General features: G+C 43.6%; 1 protein-coding gene across 1 annotated transcript in view; it reads right to left on the bottom strand.

Annotated features, from left to right (window-relative positions):
* Nucleotides 1-17: 17 nt before the first annotated feature.
* The window catches only part of AK5 (adenylate kinase 5), a 223464-nt gene continuing 207375 nt past the window's right edge, over nt 18-16106 (bottom strand). Inside the window, exon 14 of the mRNA XM_046645725.1 lies at nt 18-1315. Within this exon, the coding sequence (XP_046501681.1) occupies nt 1247-1315 (69 nt within the window). The 3' untranslated portion in view covers nt 18-1246. The remainder of the gene's footprint in view (nt 1316-16106) is intronic.

Below are 16106 nucleotides of genomic sequence, written 5' to 3'. Positions count from 1 at the left end.
TTGTCCCAGGAATGGATCCTTATCTGCACAACCATTGAAGAAAACGAAAATCATGCAAACTGAAACTATGATCTTTTGTAGTGACTGAATGGAAGATGCAGTTGTTCCAGTAGAATATGTAAGAAGCTCTGGTTTGGCAACAGATAGCACAAAAGAGAACCAAAATTTCACTGTTTTGATGCAAGGAAACAATTTTACATATGGGTATGGTAAGGTTTTGAAACCCCTGGAAAAGGCCTGTATGAAACAAATACAGTATTGGGATCTCTATTAACATCATGTACTGACATGCCCCTTCCCACCCTCATGAGTTTTGTTACTGTATTTCTTACTTGCTTGGCAACAATGGTAAGTAAATAGGTGACCATTTAATATCAAAACTATATGTTGACATTAGTCCAGTGGATGCAATAACAGATCACTTCATGCTTTTAAATTACATTTGATCATTGGTATTAATTAACTGCTGAAATGCACCGCCAGGTACAGAAGAGACTAGGTTAGACAAATTTATCCAATTTGTTCTCTTAGCCATTATGACAGTATTCCAAGTAGCCAGTTTCATAAAAATGAACCGAGAAATGTTACTGGTGACTAGTCTGGGTTTTGCTGCCTTGGAAAAGCTATAAAATTTCACATTTTAAAAATTTCTTATCAAAGTGTTCAAATTGAATCAAATTTGTTATCCATAATTGGCATTGTTTTGTCAATCCAATCTCTTTAGCTCTGAGCTACCAGTGGGTGAGACTTGAGGAAACAGCCACGAGAGGAAGAGGCCCAAGCCTGCCCCCTAAATTGAGAGCCTTCATCAGGCAACAGCATATAAATCCTGGGGAGGGGAAGGAAGATGTGTTGGGAGTTAGGGAAGCTAACTCCATATTTGATGAGAGTAGGACCAAATGATCACCCTCTAGAGCGTCCTCAGGGCACAACTGACAGACTGGCACTGCAGTGCTGTTCACATACTGACTGAGCTCCGAGGTGCAGCCTGTGTGATTGATAGAAAAGTGTGTGTGCTGTGAGTGCAGACAGCTGTCTGAACTATGAAGAAAAGGTTGGATAGTACCAGATACACCATGCATGATTTCCAGACACCTCTCAGACAGGTCAAGCTGGGAAGCAAACAGCGACGTCAGGATTTGAGGGGACAGAAAAGGTTTAACTCGGAACAACATACTGTGTTAAGGGATGAACCTTTAGTATTTTTCTCTGTCTCCACTCTCCTTAACAAACATGCATTTTTGCTTCAGAAAATAGAGTCAATAGCTGTGCAGAGTCGAAGAAAAACTTCCTCTGGTGTCCCCTCTGCATTTATCTGTATTTAAAAGGAAAAAAAGAGAGTTAGTCTTGAGAAATGTTGTAAATAAGACATTTTTAAGAATTAAAAAAAGATTACCTGCTTATGTCTTGCTGTGCAAAGCTTTAAAAGACAAGAACCCCAAACCACAGAAAAAAAAGTGAAGAGTAGTTTAAAAACTAGGTGCCTAAATTAAAACAACAGTAAGATACCCCTATACATACACCTATTAGAAACTGACACCAGCAAATGCTGGTGAGGATGTGGAGCAACAGGAACTCCCATGCATTGCTGGTGGCAGTACAAAATGGTACAGCTGCTTTGCAAGACAGTTGGGCAGTTTCTCACAAAATTAAGCCTACTCTTACCATATGATCCAGCAGTTGCACTCCTTGGTATTTACCCAGAGCAGTCGAAAACTTGTCCACACAAAAACTTGCACACAGATGTTTATAGCAGCTTTATTCATAATTGCCAAAAGTTGGAAGGCAACAAGATGTCCTTCAGTAGGTGAAAGGTTAAGTAACTGTGGTACATCCAGACAATGGAATATTATTTAGTGCTCAAAAGAAGTGAGCTAACAAGCCATGAAAACACATGGAGGAACTGAAAAGACTACATACAATATGATATTCTGGAAAATGCAAAACTATGGAGACAGTAAAAAGATCAGGAGGGATTGGTAGAAAGACTGGGGAGAGAGGAATGACTGGGTGGAACAGAGATGTGGTTCACTGTTTATGGTGGTGAGACTATTCTGTATGATAGTATAAGGGTGGCTACGTGTCATTATACATTTGTCAAAACCCACAGGATGTACAACGCCAAGAGTGAACCCTAAGGAAAACTGGGGACTTTGGGTGATACTGATGTGTTGATGTAGGTTCATCAGTTGCAACAAATGTACTCCTCTTGTGTGGGATGTTGATATTGGGGCAGGTTGTGTGTGTTTGGGGGTAGAGAATCTGAGAAATCTGTACTTTATGCTCAATTTTACTGTGAACCTATAACTGCTCTAAAAAATGAAGTCTATTTAAAATAACAACAACAATAAGAAACACTAGGTGCCCTGTCAAGGTTATGGAAAGACTTTGGAATTAGTTAAAATGAGACTTCTGAGTGTTCCAGAGCGTTAGGAGCAGGGTGGGAAAAGGGCAGAGGTTGGGGGACAAGGGGCACGGGAGGGGAGAAGAAAGCAGAAGCTGGGACCTCAGCTTGCAGGTGTGCTAAGGGCAGAGTCTGCTTGGAGATTGCTGAGACGCCAGTGCACAGAGGAAGGGGAAAGGAGCTGATTTCTTGGGCACAAAGGCACAGCTACCCCTCCCTCTCTCAAAATGTCCCGACATTGTGCCAGCCACTGAGATTCATCCCACCACACATGAAACATCCACAGGAAGCAGAGGCCTGGCGATCCAAATAAGACTCACAGGAAGGGGTGGGGGTGGGGGCTGCGAGCTTGATAACACGCAGCTTTTTCAGGCTTCATCTCCAGAGGTTCTCCTTTGGTAGGTTTGGGCTAGGCCTTCTAACCCGCGTATTTAACCAGTTCTCCAGCTGATTTTGATGTGGGTCATCTTGGACCACACTGAAACACTAGAAACACTTCAACTCTTGTCTAACTTCTTTCTGCAAACTAGTTTCCATTTCACAGCCCTAGGACTTCAATGATTCCAGAGGTAGAATGAATTCTCCAAAAAAGAAAAAAAGTACACATTTAAATATCCCAGAAAATAGATACAACATTTATAGATTGTTTGTAATAGCCTCAGACTGGAAAAATGACAAATGTCCATCAGCAGTAGATGGAAAAATAAATGGTGGCATAGTCATATAACGGAATACTATAGTAATGGAAAAAAAGTACAGCTACATTCAACAACATGGATTAATCTCACAAAGTTGAGGGAAAGAAGCAAGTCTCAAAAGAACATGTGTATAGTATGATTCAATTTATGTAAAGTTCAAAAACAAGCAAAACTAAATTATATTGGTTAAGAATCTATACATAGCGGGTGAAACCATAAAGAGAAGGAAGTGCTGATTGCAAAGGTCAGGATAGTGGCTCCCTCTTGGGGAGAGGAAGGAGGTGTGAGCAGGAGGACGTGGGAGCACGGTGTTCATTTTATAATTCTGCAAACTGCACATATTACTTGTATGCATTCCTGTATGTATATTGCACAATAAGGGAAAATAAAAATTGAAACAAAAAAATTGTTAAGTCCCCCCCCCAATGTGTCATACTTTGTTCTTATAGGGGAGTCAAAGACAGCCATTGGCAACTGTCTCCCGCTGGAGGCTTTGCATCTGGGGGCAGCAACTTTGCCTCTGCCACGCTTATGGCCCTCACAGCACCTTGCCTATCGCTTCACCTCTCCTTCCTTTTCCTTCCAGCCAACAGACATTTCCTGGGTGCCAACAGTGTACTGTGAGCCGGAGAGACCAAGCTGAACCAGACACAGCAGTCCTGCTCTCCAGGAGCTCGCAGCTCCAGGGCAGAGACAGTTAACAGGAATTTATAGTTAGAGGGGGAGCACAGGCGCTGTGGATAAAGGAGCATCTCACACAATCTTGGTAGGCCAGGAAGCTTTCTGAGGAAAGTTATTGTTGTTACGGTAATTTAAAATAATGAACTTTACCACTAATGAAGCTAAGTGCTTTTTATTTATTTTTCTCCCCCCCCCCCCCCCCCCCCCGGACTTCCGCTCTCCCTTGTTTGCTAGCTGTCTTCCTTCTTCCCTCCCTCCCACCCTCTCTCAGCCCCTTCCTCCATCCCTCCATTCCTGCTTTGTTCACTGTCCCCCCTCCACTCTGGGCTCCCTCCCTCCATTTCTCCTCCCTGGCTCTTTCCCCCCCTTTCCCTTTCTGGCTCCTACTCTCGCTCGGTCCCTCCCTCCTCATTTGCTCCCTCCTTCCATCCCCTGTTCCATCTCACTCCACCTCCCCAGCATAAGCTCTTTTTAAACAGTCAGGTAACTCTAACAATGATTTTTGAAGACAGGCTATCCCTATTTCACAGGTGACATGACTCCAAAGTCTTTGTGCTTGTTGACTACATTACATTACATCCACCAGTTCAAAATGGCAGGATGGCCGAATTTGATGGGAACAGCAAGAAGTGAAGCTGGAATGGTAAGCAGAGGTTGACTACAAAGAGGCTTATATACTCTATTACATGAGAATAATGGGGAGTCACATAAGACTGGAATGGGTTGATATCATCAAACACAGGTACATAAAAATCTTTAATATCTGTTTAATCAAAAGAATTGCAAAAAGTTTGAAGTATAACGCAAAGAGCACTGTATTAGGAGTGACGATACGCATGCTGTCCCCTATGAGCTTCAAGAGTTAGACCAGCCACTCATCCTCCTGGGGCCTCGGTTTCCTCTACTATAATGAGAGGACTGACATAGGACTTGAGAGCCTCGAGGTGGGTTCCAGCTCCGGCATTCTGTGCTAGTCTGAATCTAAGTTCACATTTTAGTGGGGCTGAGGCTCCTAGCAGCAGGCATCAGGACTGTTCAGTTCAGTGTCTCCAGTTAAGCTGAGCCTAGAGGAACGGATATGTATTTGAAGATGGTAAAGAAGGAGTCTTCTCTCTGGAGCGAACAGGACGTGCCAAGGCTTGGAGCTCTGAAAGCACCTGGGTTTTCCAGGAAGCAGTGGGTCATTTGTTGAGGGTATAACAAAAGCGGCTTGGTTGGGGGAAGGAGAAGGAGAGGAGGCTGGAAAAACAGTTTGGGATGAGGTTGTGCCTCCATAGATTTGCCTATTCTGGACATTTTATATGAATGGAATTATGTGGTCCTTTGTGACTGGTTTCTTTCACTTAGCATCATATTTTCAAAGTGCATCCACGCTGTGGTGGGTATCGACATGTCACTCCTTTGTATTGCCGCCTAATGCCTTATTAGCTTTGATCTGAATCTACGAGACACACCTTGGAATGTCTGCCCCCCTCACATCCCTTTTCAGCAAATCTGCCACTGCCCACTGCGCTCTGAACAGTCACCTGACTGCCTCATCAAACCTGGAAGGAGGGAAAAGGGGAGGGCTCGTTGACTGCCTTTCCCTGCCCCTTTTCAGGTTCCCTTCCTTGCAGTGAGCGTGGGCAAGAAGATACAAATCCACAAACCCTCGGCTTATGTATGCTGTCCACGACCTTATCAGTGGGAGATACATCAGGTCTCCGGACCCCGAGAAGTTCCCTGAGCACAAAGACTCAGTACGACCCTTTGTACGTCATGTAAGTTCTTTGTCCTCATGTCCAATGCTTTGACCTTGGTACCAACACTTCCCAAAGTCCTCCGGATCTTCCCCACAAGAGGACGCTAATTAGCCTAGGGATTGACCCCGAGTCATCTTCTGCTTCATTGGCACACAAGTCTTCTCAGGACAATTAGGGACACCTGTAGTGGGACTTTCAGCTGGTTTGTACCATCTGCTTCATTTGGACAAACCCCAACTATATTCTCTCTGGGTGGTTGATATTTTGCAGTCTTCCTCGTTATTTATCTGCTCTCCCCACTGCCTGGCTGAACTCTACTAGCTCCTTGCATTTAACTGACTTAGCCCGCCGTATTTCTACCTAGCCCTGAAACATTTCCCTCCTCCAGCTCCTTCTCCTCTAACCAGTACTACCCAACGTTCTCCAACCTTAGATGCTTTGCTAAACTTATCTTCCTTGCAAAAGAAACCCAGGCCTATATGTCCCACATTCTTATCTCCTATCTAATAGTTATTATGTCTCTTTTAACACTGATAAATTTAGTGCAAAAAATTTTTTTAAAGACCATTGATTACGTCTTTTCTATTTTTCATAATTGATGACCTGGTCATTCAATGGGATGCCAGCATTGGATTCACATAATTTGGGTTGACCATTATCCAGAATTTCTTTAGACTCTGATGAAAACACATTTGTTCATTACAACACCCTTTCAGTTCATTGCGTTACCTTCCCCCTTTATCATCATAATGAACTAAATGGCTCCTTCAACAGTCAACTGGTTGCAAGTCAAAGTGACGCGCAATCTTTCACTTCTTGGCCAGATATAACCCACCATTATCCTGAATATCTACACGTCCAGCTAGACAGTAGGCTCTGTGAGGACAAGGCAGTCACTCAGAATTTGTGCCCTCAGTGCCTGGCTCTAGATAGGCAGGCAAAGAAAAGTTAAAGGGAAGAAGGCATCCCCATTTCTGCACTCCCTCTGCCCCTTCCTCACAGAATTGGGCTGTTGTGGGGCCAGAAATACACTCTTGGAGCCCATTTTCTGACCCACAATCTGGACTTTATGGAAGGACATGGGATTTTCTCTTATAAAAACTGGGCAACTTGGTTTCAGAAACAAGGGCTAATGAGCACAAGTGCCTAAGGGGTGACTCTTGTTAACCTCTAATGGCCGGGAGCCGAAGGCTTTCCAGCTGGATCTTATCAATCAGGCCAAAGCTGAAGTTTTGGGGAAGCTGGGGGCCGGGCTGCAGGAGCGAGTCATGCCCTGGAGCTTCAGCTGGACCATTTCCCACTTCTATTTCCATCCAAAACCTCCCTCTTCATTTTGCTTCATGGCTTAAATACAGAGATTTATTTATTTAATTAAATAAAAGGAAGCTTCTCTTGCCACCCAGCCAGAGTCACGTGCTGTGGCGTGTGCCTTTGTGGAGCCTGAGGACGTGAGGAGATTTAACGACAAAATCAAATAATCAGGCTTTCTAGGTGGAATAAACAGTCTTTGACTTGGGTGACTGGGAAATCTAGGAAGCTGTCTGGGATTCTGATTAAGCCCAAAAAGCAAAGTTCTGAGAATAAAATTCTAAAGGCAGTGAGGCAGCTTCATTTTTGTTATAGAAGGAGAGAGTGAGTGAGTGAGTGAGTGAGTGAGTGAGTGAGTGAGTGTGTGTGTGTGTGTGTGTGTGTGTGTGTGTGTGTTGGGAAAGGCATGGATTGGGTTTTTATGGAGCAAATGCGAGCCCAGCTGAACTGGGTGAGACCCAAGCCTTCGGTCCACTCTCCAGACTTCCCCCTCGGTTCTCTGCAGATTACCTGGACATTTCCTGAGTCTCAACATGGATTCTCCCTGCTCACCTCATTCCCACACGGAGAATATTTTAAGAGAACAATAAGTGGCTTCTATATTTTCATATATAACTGTGTAACTCAAAGGAAATGGAAGAGAACCCACTTACCAAGCGCCTCATAAGTTACAGGAACTATTCTTGGTGTTTACACCTTCAGCAATTTAAACCAGCTGACAAGGTGCTGGTGTTGAATGGCCTTAGTGAACAGATAAGAATCCTGTGTAATTAGCACATTGTTTTGCATGAAGGAGACTTCCTCAACAATTGTGCAAACTTGAAAATAAGATGTCCTACAATATATGGTAAGTTTTTGCTCCATAATCAATACTTATAACATACAACAACCCTCTTTTCCCAAGAATAGTAAAAGTTAAGTTTCATAATGCTCTTTTTCCAAAAGATCTCCAAATCTGAATCATCAAAGTCAGAATGTATGAGGTTTTAATGTATTTAATTGGAAACTAGGTAAGTGGGTTTGCTTCTGACTTTAAGAACTTGCCCTTTTTTGGTCTGAGATTTGATATAAAATCCTGCAGTAAGTGATCAATATAGAAAGATTTTTTAATAAAAAAGCTAAAAACAGTGAACAGGAAATATGATTAAATTTCTGAGTTTTCACCTGAGTTCTCAAAGGAGAGCAGTCAGTGATAATATTTCTCAGCAGTCAGCAGAACATATTGTTAAATCAGGAAAGTAGTTACACCGCTTTGGGAATTGCACATTCCATGAATCTGTAAACCATAAAACAGTTGGCTGCTTCAAACACTGCCCAGATCTAGCTGTGTTTTTGCTGAATTTTCCCACACTGTTCAAAACATGGCTTGTGTTTTAGTTTTGTTTTTCAGGTATTGGTGTCATGGGGCTTCTGGGACAAATCCATGCTGTCAGAGAGTGGTGTGATTATATTGTGTGTGCACCTTCCTCCTCTGCTAATCTTGTCCTCTGTTAAACCAGAGAGAGCCTCACACACAGGGACCCCTCTTGGCCGGAGGAGAGCAGTGTGGCTCAGCCAAAGCCAAGCCCTTCATGTGCAGCGTCTGTGCACCACTGGGGACAATCATTAGATGCATTTTTCAGAAGTTAGGGTTATGTAAAGGACTGCTCCTGGGGAGTCATCCATTTCTCATATCTGATCAGGACATACATTTCTCCTCATTCTCAAGGCCTTAGAAAGAAGGAGGACTATATACGCTTTTGCTTTAGAGAGCTTTCAGGACAAGCTTTAGCAAAAATGTAAGGATGGTTTATAATCTGCACATTAATGGCTTCTCTATACATAGCACTTCCCAAAGGACGAGCAGTTTGTCCATTTAAAACGTCACATGGTACTATCTTTCCTTCTTTCTTCTCTTCCTCCCAATTCTGTCTGAAGTTTAAATTTGACTAACAGATTTTTCACAGACACGAAAAAAAGTCATCTTTTCTAAAAGTGACCGTTCTAAAACAGATCTGATCAGTCATTTCTCTATTTAAAGTTACCCAGTGGTTCCCTCCCTTACCTACAGTATTTAGCTCAAACTTTCTAGCATAGTCTAGAACTGTGCTAGCAAACTCAGGAGCCACAGGTGACTTCTGAACACTTGATAGGTGGCTAGTACAATGGAGGAACTAACTTTTGATACCATGTTATTAAAATTAATTAATTTGACTTTTAAAACTGTATTTGATTCAGTTATTGGAAAATTCAAAAATATATTGGAACAACTTGGGGATGTGAAATCTACCTTTTCTATCTTAAATGTTATGAAATACAAACACAACTCTGGTATTTCTGATGAAAATTTCACATCTGAATTGAGATATGCTTAAGTACCAGATTTTGAAGACATGTTAAAAAAAAGAATGCAAAAATATCTCATTAATAATTTTTATATTGATTACATGTTGAAATGATAATCCTTAGGATATATTAGGTTAAGTAAAATGTATTGTTTGTTTCATTTGTTTCTTTTTACTTTTCTTTGTTGTTAATGTGACTACTAGAATATTTTAAGTTACATATGTGGCCCACATTGTATTTCTACTGGGCAATGCTGCTCTAGAAAATGTACTGAATGAAGGAGGAATGAATGAATGAATGGCTTCAAGGCCCTTCATAGTCCTGCGTCGCCTTGCTTTTCAGTCCAGCCTGCCCCCACTTTAATTCATCTGTTGGCACTACATCTTGCGGTGACATTATTGAGCTCCTCCACCTGCCAGTGCCTTTGTCCCTTCCCCTCCGTCTCTCATGAACTTGGACTCATCCTCAGAACCCAGCTCAAATGTCCTCTTCTCTCTGAAGCCTTTATCTACCTTTCCAGGCCCAAGCTCTGTGCTCCCAAAGACCTGGAACATTCTGTAAATCCTAGTACTATATCTACCACCTGGCTGGGGCTGCAGACTTTCATATGTCTCTTTTCCTCTTTGAATTCCCAGCATTAAGCACCATGCTTCAGACATTAGAGATGCCCATAAATGTCTGTGACTAGTCAGGGACTCAGATGGACGAGCACCGATCCTCTGCTGGTAGAATCCACGGCAGTGGCTCCTGGAGGGGTTCTGAGTAACGTGAAGACGGGCGAAGGCAAAACCCGCCATGGGACGAAGGCCACCACAGAGAAAGGAAATCAAGAATGTGTACAGAAGAGAACAAAGGTCTGGAGTTCTCTTCCGCCTGCTGTTCTGGGAGGATACAAGCCCGCAGTGAGCACAACTCATTTCTACAGGGCCGCAGGGGTGCCAAGAATATTGCACCGAATCAAAAGCTCTTTGCAGGAATCTAGTGATGGCTTGACAATCAGGAGGGGTGGGGGTGGAGAGAAAACTGTTTCAAGCAGAGTCAGAAAGAATGAGTTTCTTAAGTCTCTCAGAGACAGATGGAAGGTTTATGCCTCATTTGTCAAGTGAGAGGAGAGAACCTTGGGGCTCCTTGAAGTCGCTTTCTCCTTCAAGGTGAAAACCTTCCTTGTTCCTGGGCTGGCGGGCAGGCGGGAGGGAGAGTTGTCTCTGAATCCAGGTTGCTGGTGGCTCTGGGCCTGGGAGGCAGCGGCCTCGGGACTGAGAAGTACACTCAGCTGAGGCGGGGCACTGACAGAAGGGGCCAAGCATCCAGGGACTGGGAAATCCCAAAGCTTTCCTCTATTCAGAGAGCTCTTCTCAGGGCACCGTGGAGAGAAAGGGGAGTGGAGACAAACGGGTTACAAAAGCCTCTGCGTGGACTAGCTCAGCAGGCTCTCCCACCAGAAACAAAAGCCCGAATAAGGGGGTTTGTTTACTTCATAGTCGTTAGTAGTAGACAAATACAACCAAACTACAAACTGGTTGAATAAACTACAGAATATCCATATTATGGGATATTACATAACTATTAAAAAGAAAATGTTATTCAGCTATGTATTGACTTCCAGATGTTTCCGAGAAATGTGTACAGGATGGTAATATTTTAAAAAATCAGAACTCTCCACCACAGAGGGGGATGTGTGTTTGTACTGCAGAGTAGATAGGTTGAGGTGAGAGAGAGAGAGTGAGAGAACAAGAGAGAAAGGAGGAGGAGGAGGGGGGGGGAGGGAAGGTGGAAAGATACGCAATAAACTGTTCACACTGGTTATCTGAAGGGAGTAAGATTGGAAGGAGCAGTGTTAACTGTTTTAGATAGCTAGACAGACAGATAGACAGACAGACAGATTGATCGATCGATCGATCGATCAGCAGATAGATACCTTTACTCCTCACTTATTGCAGTGGGCATTACCTTAGTAATTTGGAAAAAAACCCTTTGAAATAAATCTAATCCCAGCCACCAACAGGAACACCTGAGAATTTTAACGCAGCTAGGAGCACTGAATCTCCTGCTAACGCTCTCCTCTATGTAGCTATTTGCTTTTCCGAGAATCTCAAGGGAACACCCCTCTCTCCCTTACCTCCTGGGCCCTGGGATCTGGCAAGCATGCCTGAGATAGCCTCTCCCAACTTCCCACTAAAATATCCATGGAGAGCCAGGAAAAGGTGAAGAGTCATAGGATTCTGAAAACTTGGATTGTGACCTATTGCCAATGGAGCTCGAGTCCATAATGTGCTCCTGACTCAGAAAACGACCAGAAAAGCAGGTATCTGTTCTTCTGCTGCATGGCCACAACTTTCAAAGGCAAGAGCTGTTCTTCCTATGCCCCACCAGGACATCTTTTTCTACATCTAACTTAAGACTGCATTATCAAAAGGACATCTGAGGGGAGGGGGGACACATCCCAAACTCAGAGGACTGGTCCTGGTGCAGGAGGGGTGAGCAGGAAGAGCCCAGGGAATGAGCGCATTGCGGGGAGGTGGAGGTCCTTGCTCAGCCCTCTCAACCCTGCCATTCCACATTCGGTGCCAGCCTCCCACACGGTGGAGACCAGAGGGGGAGCTGTGTACCCCACTGCGCCTTCCAACGTGAGAGCTGAGGGTGACCAGTCCCGGGTGCCACCAGTACTCAAGGGCACATAAAGTGAGAGATTCATGATAATCTGCACATCCTGTGGGTCTGGAGGTTTGCCCTCCACCTCCAGCCCTGAAGTGGAGGATGTAGCAGATTATAGTTTCCAAAAACATTGCAATGATATCTCCCACCCCACATACTCTTCTGAATGTGACCTTGCCACTCACCCACTGAGAGATGACACATAATCTCCCTCCCCTAGAACGTGGGTTGGCCTTCTTGTAACCAGCAGAAGGTAGCAGAAGCAATGCTGTGTGACTTCCTAGGCTGGGTCAGAAGAAGTCTTGCAGCTCCTGCCTTGCCGCTGGAACATTCACTGGAGGCTCTCACTGGGGCGCCACCTTTGGAGCCCAGGGGCAGTGCAGTGAGAAGCACAAGCCGTTCTAGAGAAGCCACTGTAGGCACTCTGCTTGACAGTGCTCGCTAAGCCATCCCAGCGGAGGTACCAGACATGCAAATGAAGAACTGTCTCTAAAGAACACCACAGCCCTGGCCGAGGTAGCCCCCTGGTGTCTGAGTCATCCCAGCTCAGACCCCCAACACCGGGGAGCAGGGGAGAGACATCCCCACTGTGCGTCTTCCAAATTCCTGATGCACAGAGGTCACAAGTATCAAATAATGGTTGTTGTTTTATGCCACTCAATTTTGAGGTGGTTTGTCAGGAACAGCAGTAGATAAACAGAATGGAAGATGAGTGAACTTAAACAAACAAATTGAGGTTTCTGGGGGAAAAGCTACAGAAAAGGGCAAAGGGCACATTATTTCAGTGACTCAGAAGGAGAGAAGATCCTTGAAAATCATATAATGCAGAAATTGGAAAATTTTTAAATAAAATTTTTGAATACTCAACAGTAAATATTTATTGTGTATCTTTTGTTTCTTGGGCCAGGCTCTGTGCTACACACTGGGGATACTGCTGTGAATAAGACAGACATAATTCTTCCCACCAGAGAACTGACTTTCTCTTAGTAGCTACAGAGAAGTAAAGAAGTAATTCTAACAAATCATGATAAATACAAGGATGGAGAAAGAAACAGGGCTGTAAGAACACACGGGAAGGACAGTTCATGTGCACTGTTGCCGGTTTAACCAGTGTGTACGAAGACATGGTTGCTAAGAAACAAGAGCAGGAAGTCATGAAATGAGAACAGGCTCAGCCTGAAAAGGCAACAGCATGAGATGAAAGGAATAAGCTAAGGCAAACAAAAATACACATGAGAATGAAAATGAATGTTGGCAGCTAGAGAAGCTGAATGTCTTTTTACAACTGAATGGGTAATGTGGAAGGCAAATCTGGGATATTCTTTTCAAAAAAAATGAAAATAATTGAGTGGGTTACAGAACAGAACTGTGCTCTCCAGTACAGAAGTCACTGCTGCGTGTTGCTGTTGAGCACTCAAAAAGTGGCTGCTTTGAACTGAGGTGTGCTGCCTGCGTAAAGTAGACACCAGATTTCAAAGACTTGATAAAGTTAGTGTCACCTGTTTCTTTTTACTTTTTAAAATGTGGCTAATAGAAAATTTAAAATTATATATGTGGTTCACATTACATGTCTATTGGACTAAGCTGGTATAGAAGGAAGAGAGTGGAGATCTAAGAATTTTTTGTTTTTGAGGAATTTTGAAGAAAAACAAGGAATGGTGGTACATAAAAAATAACCAAAGAATAATTACAGAAAACTTTCCTAAGTTAAAAAGACGTGCCTCCGCCAGTGAAAGTCAGGGAAAGCAGACCTACGTCTGGATACAAATTTTGAATTACGTGGGAAAAAATTTTTTAAAGGTACCAGTTGAAAAAGTTTCCTTCGAAATTTGTCTCTGCCTTTTCCCCCACAACACTAAATGCTTGAAAAGAGTGCAGCAGTGTTTACTGGTTTTTGATTGAAAAATATTATGGCCTAACTTTTATATCCAGTGAAACTGTCATTTGTGTATAAAGTCACGATAGGACATTCTCAGATATTCCCAGAGAAACTGAACTGAAAGTTAGCTGGAGTTCCTTTAGCCAACTGAAAAAAGCATCATAATTAAGAATTCAAGTACAGAGAATTCAAGGTATAAAGTAATTTTGGGCTTTCCTTTACTTGTGTTAGTCTCCAAACTTAGGAATCCAGTCGACTAAGGGTCAGCAAGTGGATTTTGCATCTAAAGGGTGAAATCTGATGTTATGGTGCCTTCTGCTTCCACTCCTTTCCTGGCGGGACCGGGAATGTGTTTCTCATCTTTATCCCTCAGTCCACACAAGCTCCTGCCAGGTAGGATGACTACCCAGAACAACGAAGGTACTGCCGTATTTCAGGACTTACTAAAAATGGCCAAACTATTTATCAAGTCAGGACACTGCAGCAGCAGAACTGCTGAACAAAACTTATTTTCTCCTTTACAAAGCAAAGTTGCCAAGGAACTGGATTTTCTGCATCTGCAAAATGCATATTTAATAAATCACTGGACTCTCTTTTTATTTTTTTAATTGATTAAGACTAATAAGTAACCCAGGGAAAGATATCGTCTGTTATCAGGCCCTCTTCATCTACGGCCTGGGGTGTTTCTGGTCTAACCATGCCGTGAGCAAAGAGTATACAAAAAATGGAGAAAAATAAGAAAATAAATCAAAATGTTCATTACTAGTTATCTTTGGGTGGAAAAAGTCTGGATGATTTTTATCTTTATCCTCCTAAATTTTCTAGTTTATTTCTTTTTTAAAAGTAGATGTTACTTTTATACTCAGCAAAAGAGAGGTTTTAAATATCAATTCATACAAGTCTGTACATGCCACTCCAGGTCGCTATTTCTGGGGTTTCTGTCAGTTCACAACAAGCCCTTCTCCTCTGGGAATTCCTTGTTCCCCTCCAAGTCCCAGGGAAGCGCCCCAGACAGCCATGTTCACATCAGTCAGATCTGAATTCAAATGCTCCCTCCTCAGAGACTTCCCAAGCACCCAGCTAAATAACACCCACGCCCAACAACTCACTCTTCTGTTTTATTCATAGAGCTTATCCTATCAGCAACTGTTTTGCTTTCTGGTCTACTGTTTTTCTCTTTCCAGTGAGGGACTTTGTCTGTCTTGTTTACTGCTGTGTCTCCAGTCCCAAGAATACTCTTTGACACATAGTATGCACACAGTGAAACATCCTCAGAACAAATGGAAAAGCCCCAGGTGCCACCACCTGCCTGGCCCTGGCTGAAAGGACTGGGGAGACGAGCCAGAGCCAAGCACGGCCAATCAGAAAACTGCTCTCTGGAACTGGGAACTGCTGTGGGAACATGTAAACGTGGAAGCTGCAGGGTGCTCATGTTCTGGCGTCTGGGCCAGAGAAAGAGAAAAATCTGGATGAGAGAGAAAAGGAGAGGACACGTGTGAGAAGCGGAGTAAAGCCTGGCCCCACAGCCTTCCTGGGCCTACCGTTGCGCTTCAGCCCTGGGTCACCTTAAAATTCAGTTTCGTGTCTCAGGTTAGGCCAGCTGGCGTTGGGGCCTCTTACCTATAACAAAGAGTCCTAACTGATATCCCCACAGTCACAACATCTTTTTCTTCTGAGAATCAGAGAGTGAGAGACCTGGAGGATTCCTGGAGATCATGTTCTGTCCATCCGTTTTATTTTAGGGTGAAGAATTGGGAGGTTGAGCAGTGAAATGACTCACCCGAGTTCACCAGGCTCATTCGCACCATGTGCCTCAGGCTTTCTGATGCTCAGGCCAGTATTTTCTCCACCAAGGAGCCTTCAGCCAGTTGTTGTGCTTTTCACAACCAAATGCTCAATGATTTTTTCAATAAGAAATTCTCTCACTCAAGGGGAAAAAAAGCTTCCTCTTATGGGTCAACTCCAGTGAATTGGGGGTGACTGTCACACTCCCGTGCTGAGAAAGTTTCTGAGGCAGCGTCCAGATTGGGTGGGAAAGAAGTGCCACAACTGAGGAATGAGGTCTGCCCTGAGTGCAGGAGGAAGGGAGTGGAATGGGGTAGAGGTCTGTTCCAGCTCTTTCTCAGGTACAGAGCAAAGCTGCTTCATGAGAGCAGGAAACAGTTGAAAAGTCAGAGATCTATTGTGTCACCGGTGCCTCTGCCCCTTGGTTTATGTTACAAGAAGTTCTAACTTTATTGTGTGATCATGGCATAATAAGGACATAAAGAATAAGGCAGTGACTGTGTAAATTCTGCTTTGCTTTTTTTATTACCTTTGTTTGGAACTGCATTGCACTTTTTTGGCTAGCTGGTGGCCAAAAGGGCTGGCTGTCGTTAGGCAGGGGTGTCAGCTGATGGATTCAATATCAGCAT

The sequence above is a fragment of the Equus quagga genome, chromosome 18 (assembly GCF_021613505.1).
Source record: "Equus quagga isolate Etosha38 chromosome 18, UCLA_HA_Equagga_1.0, whole genome shotgun sequence".
Taxonomy (NCBI): domain Eukaryota; kingdom Metazoa; phylum Chordata; class Mammalia; order Perissodactyla; family Equidae; genus Equus; species Equus quagga.
This window is presented reverse-complemented; position numbering and strand designations above follow the sequence as displayed.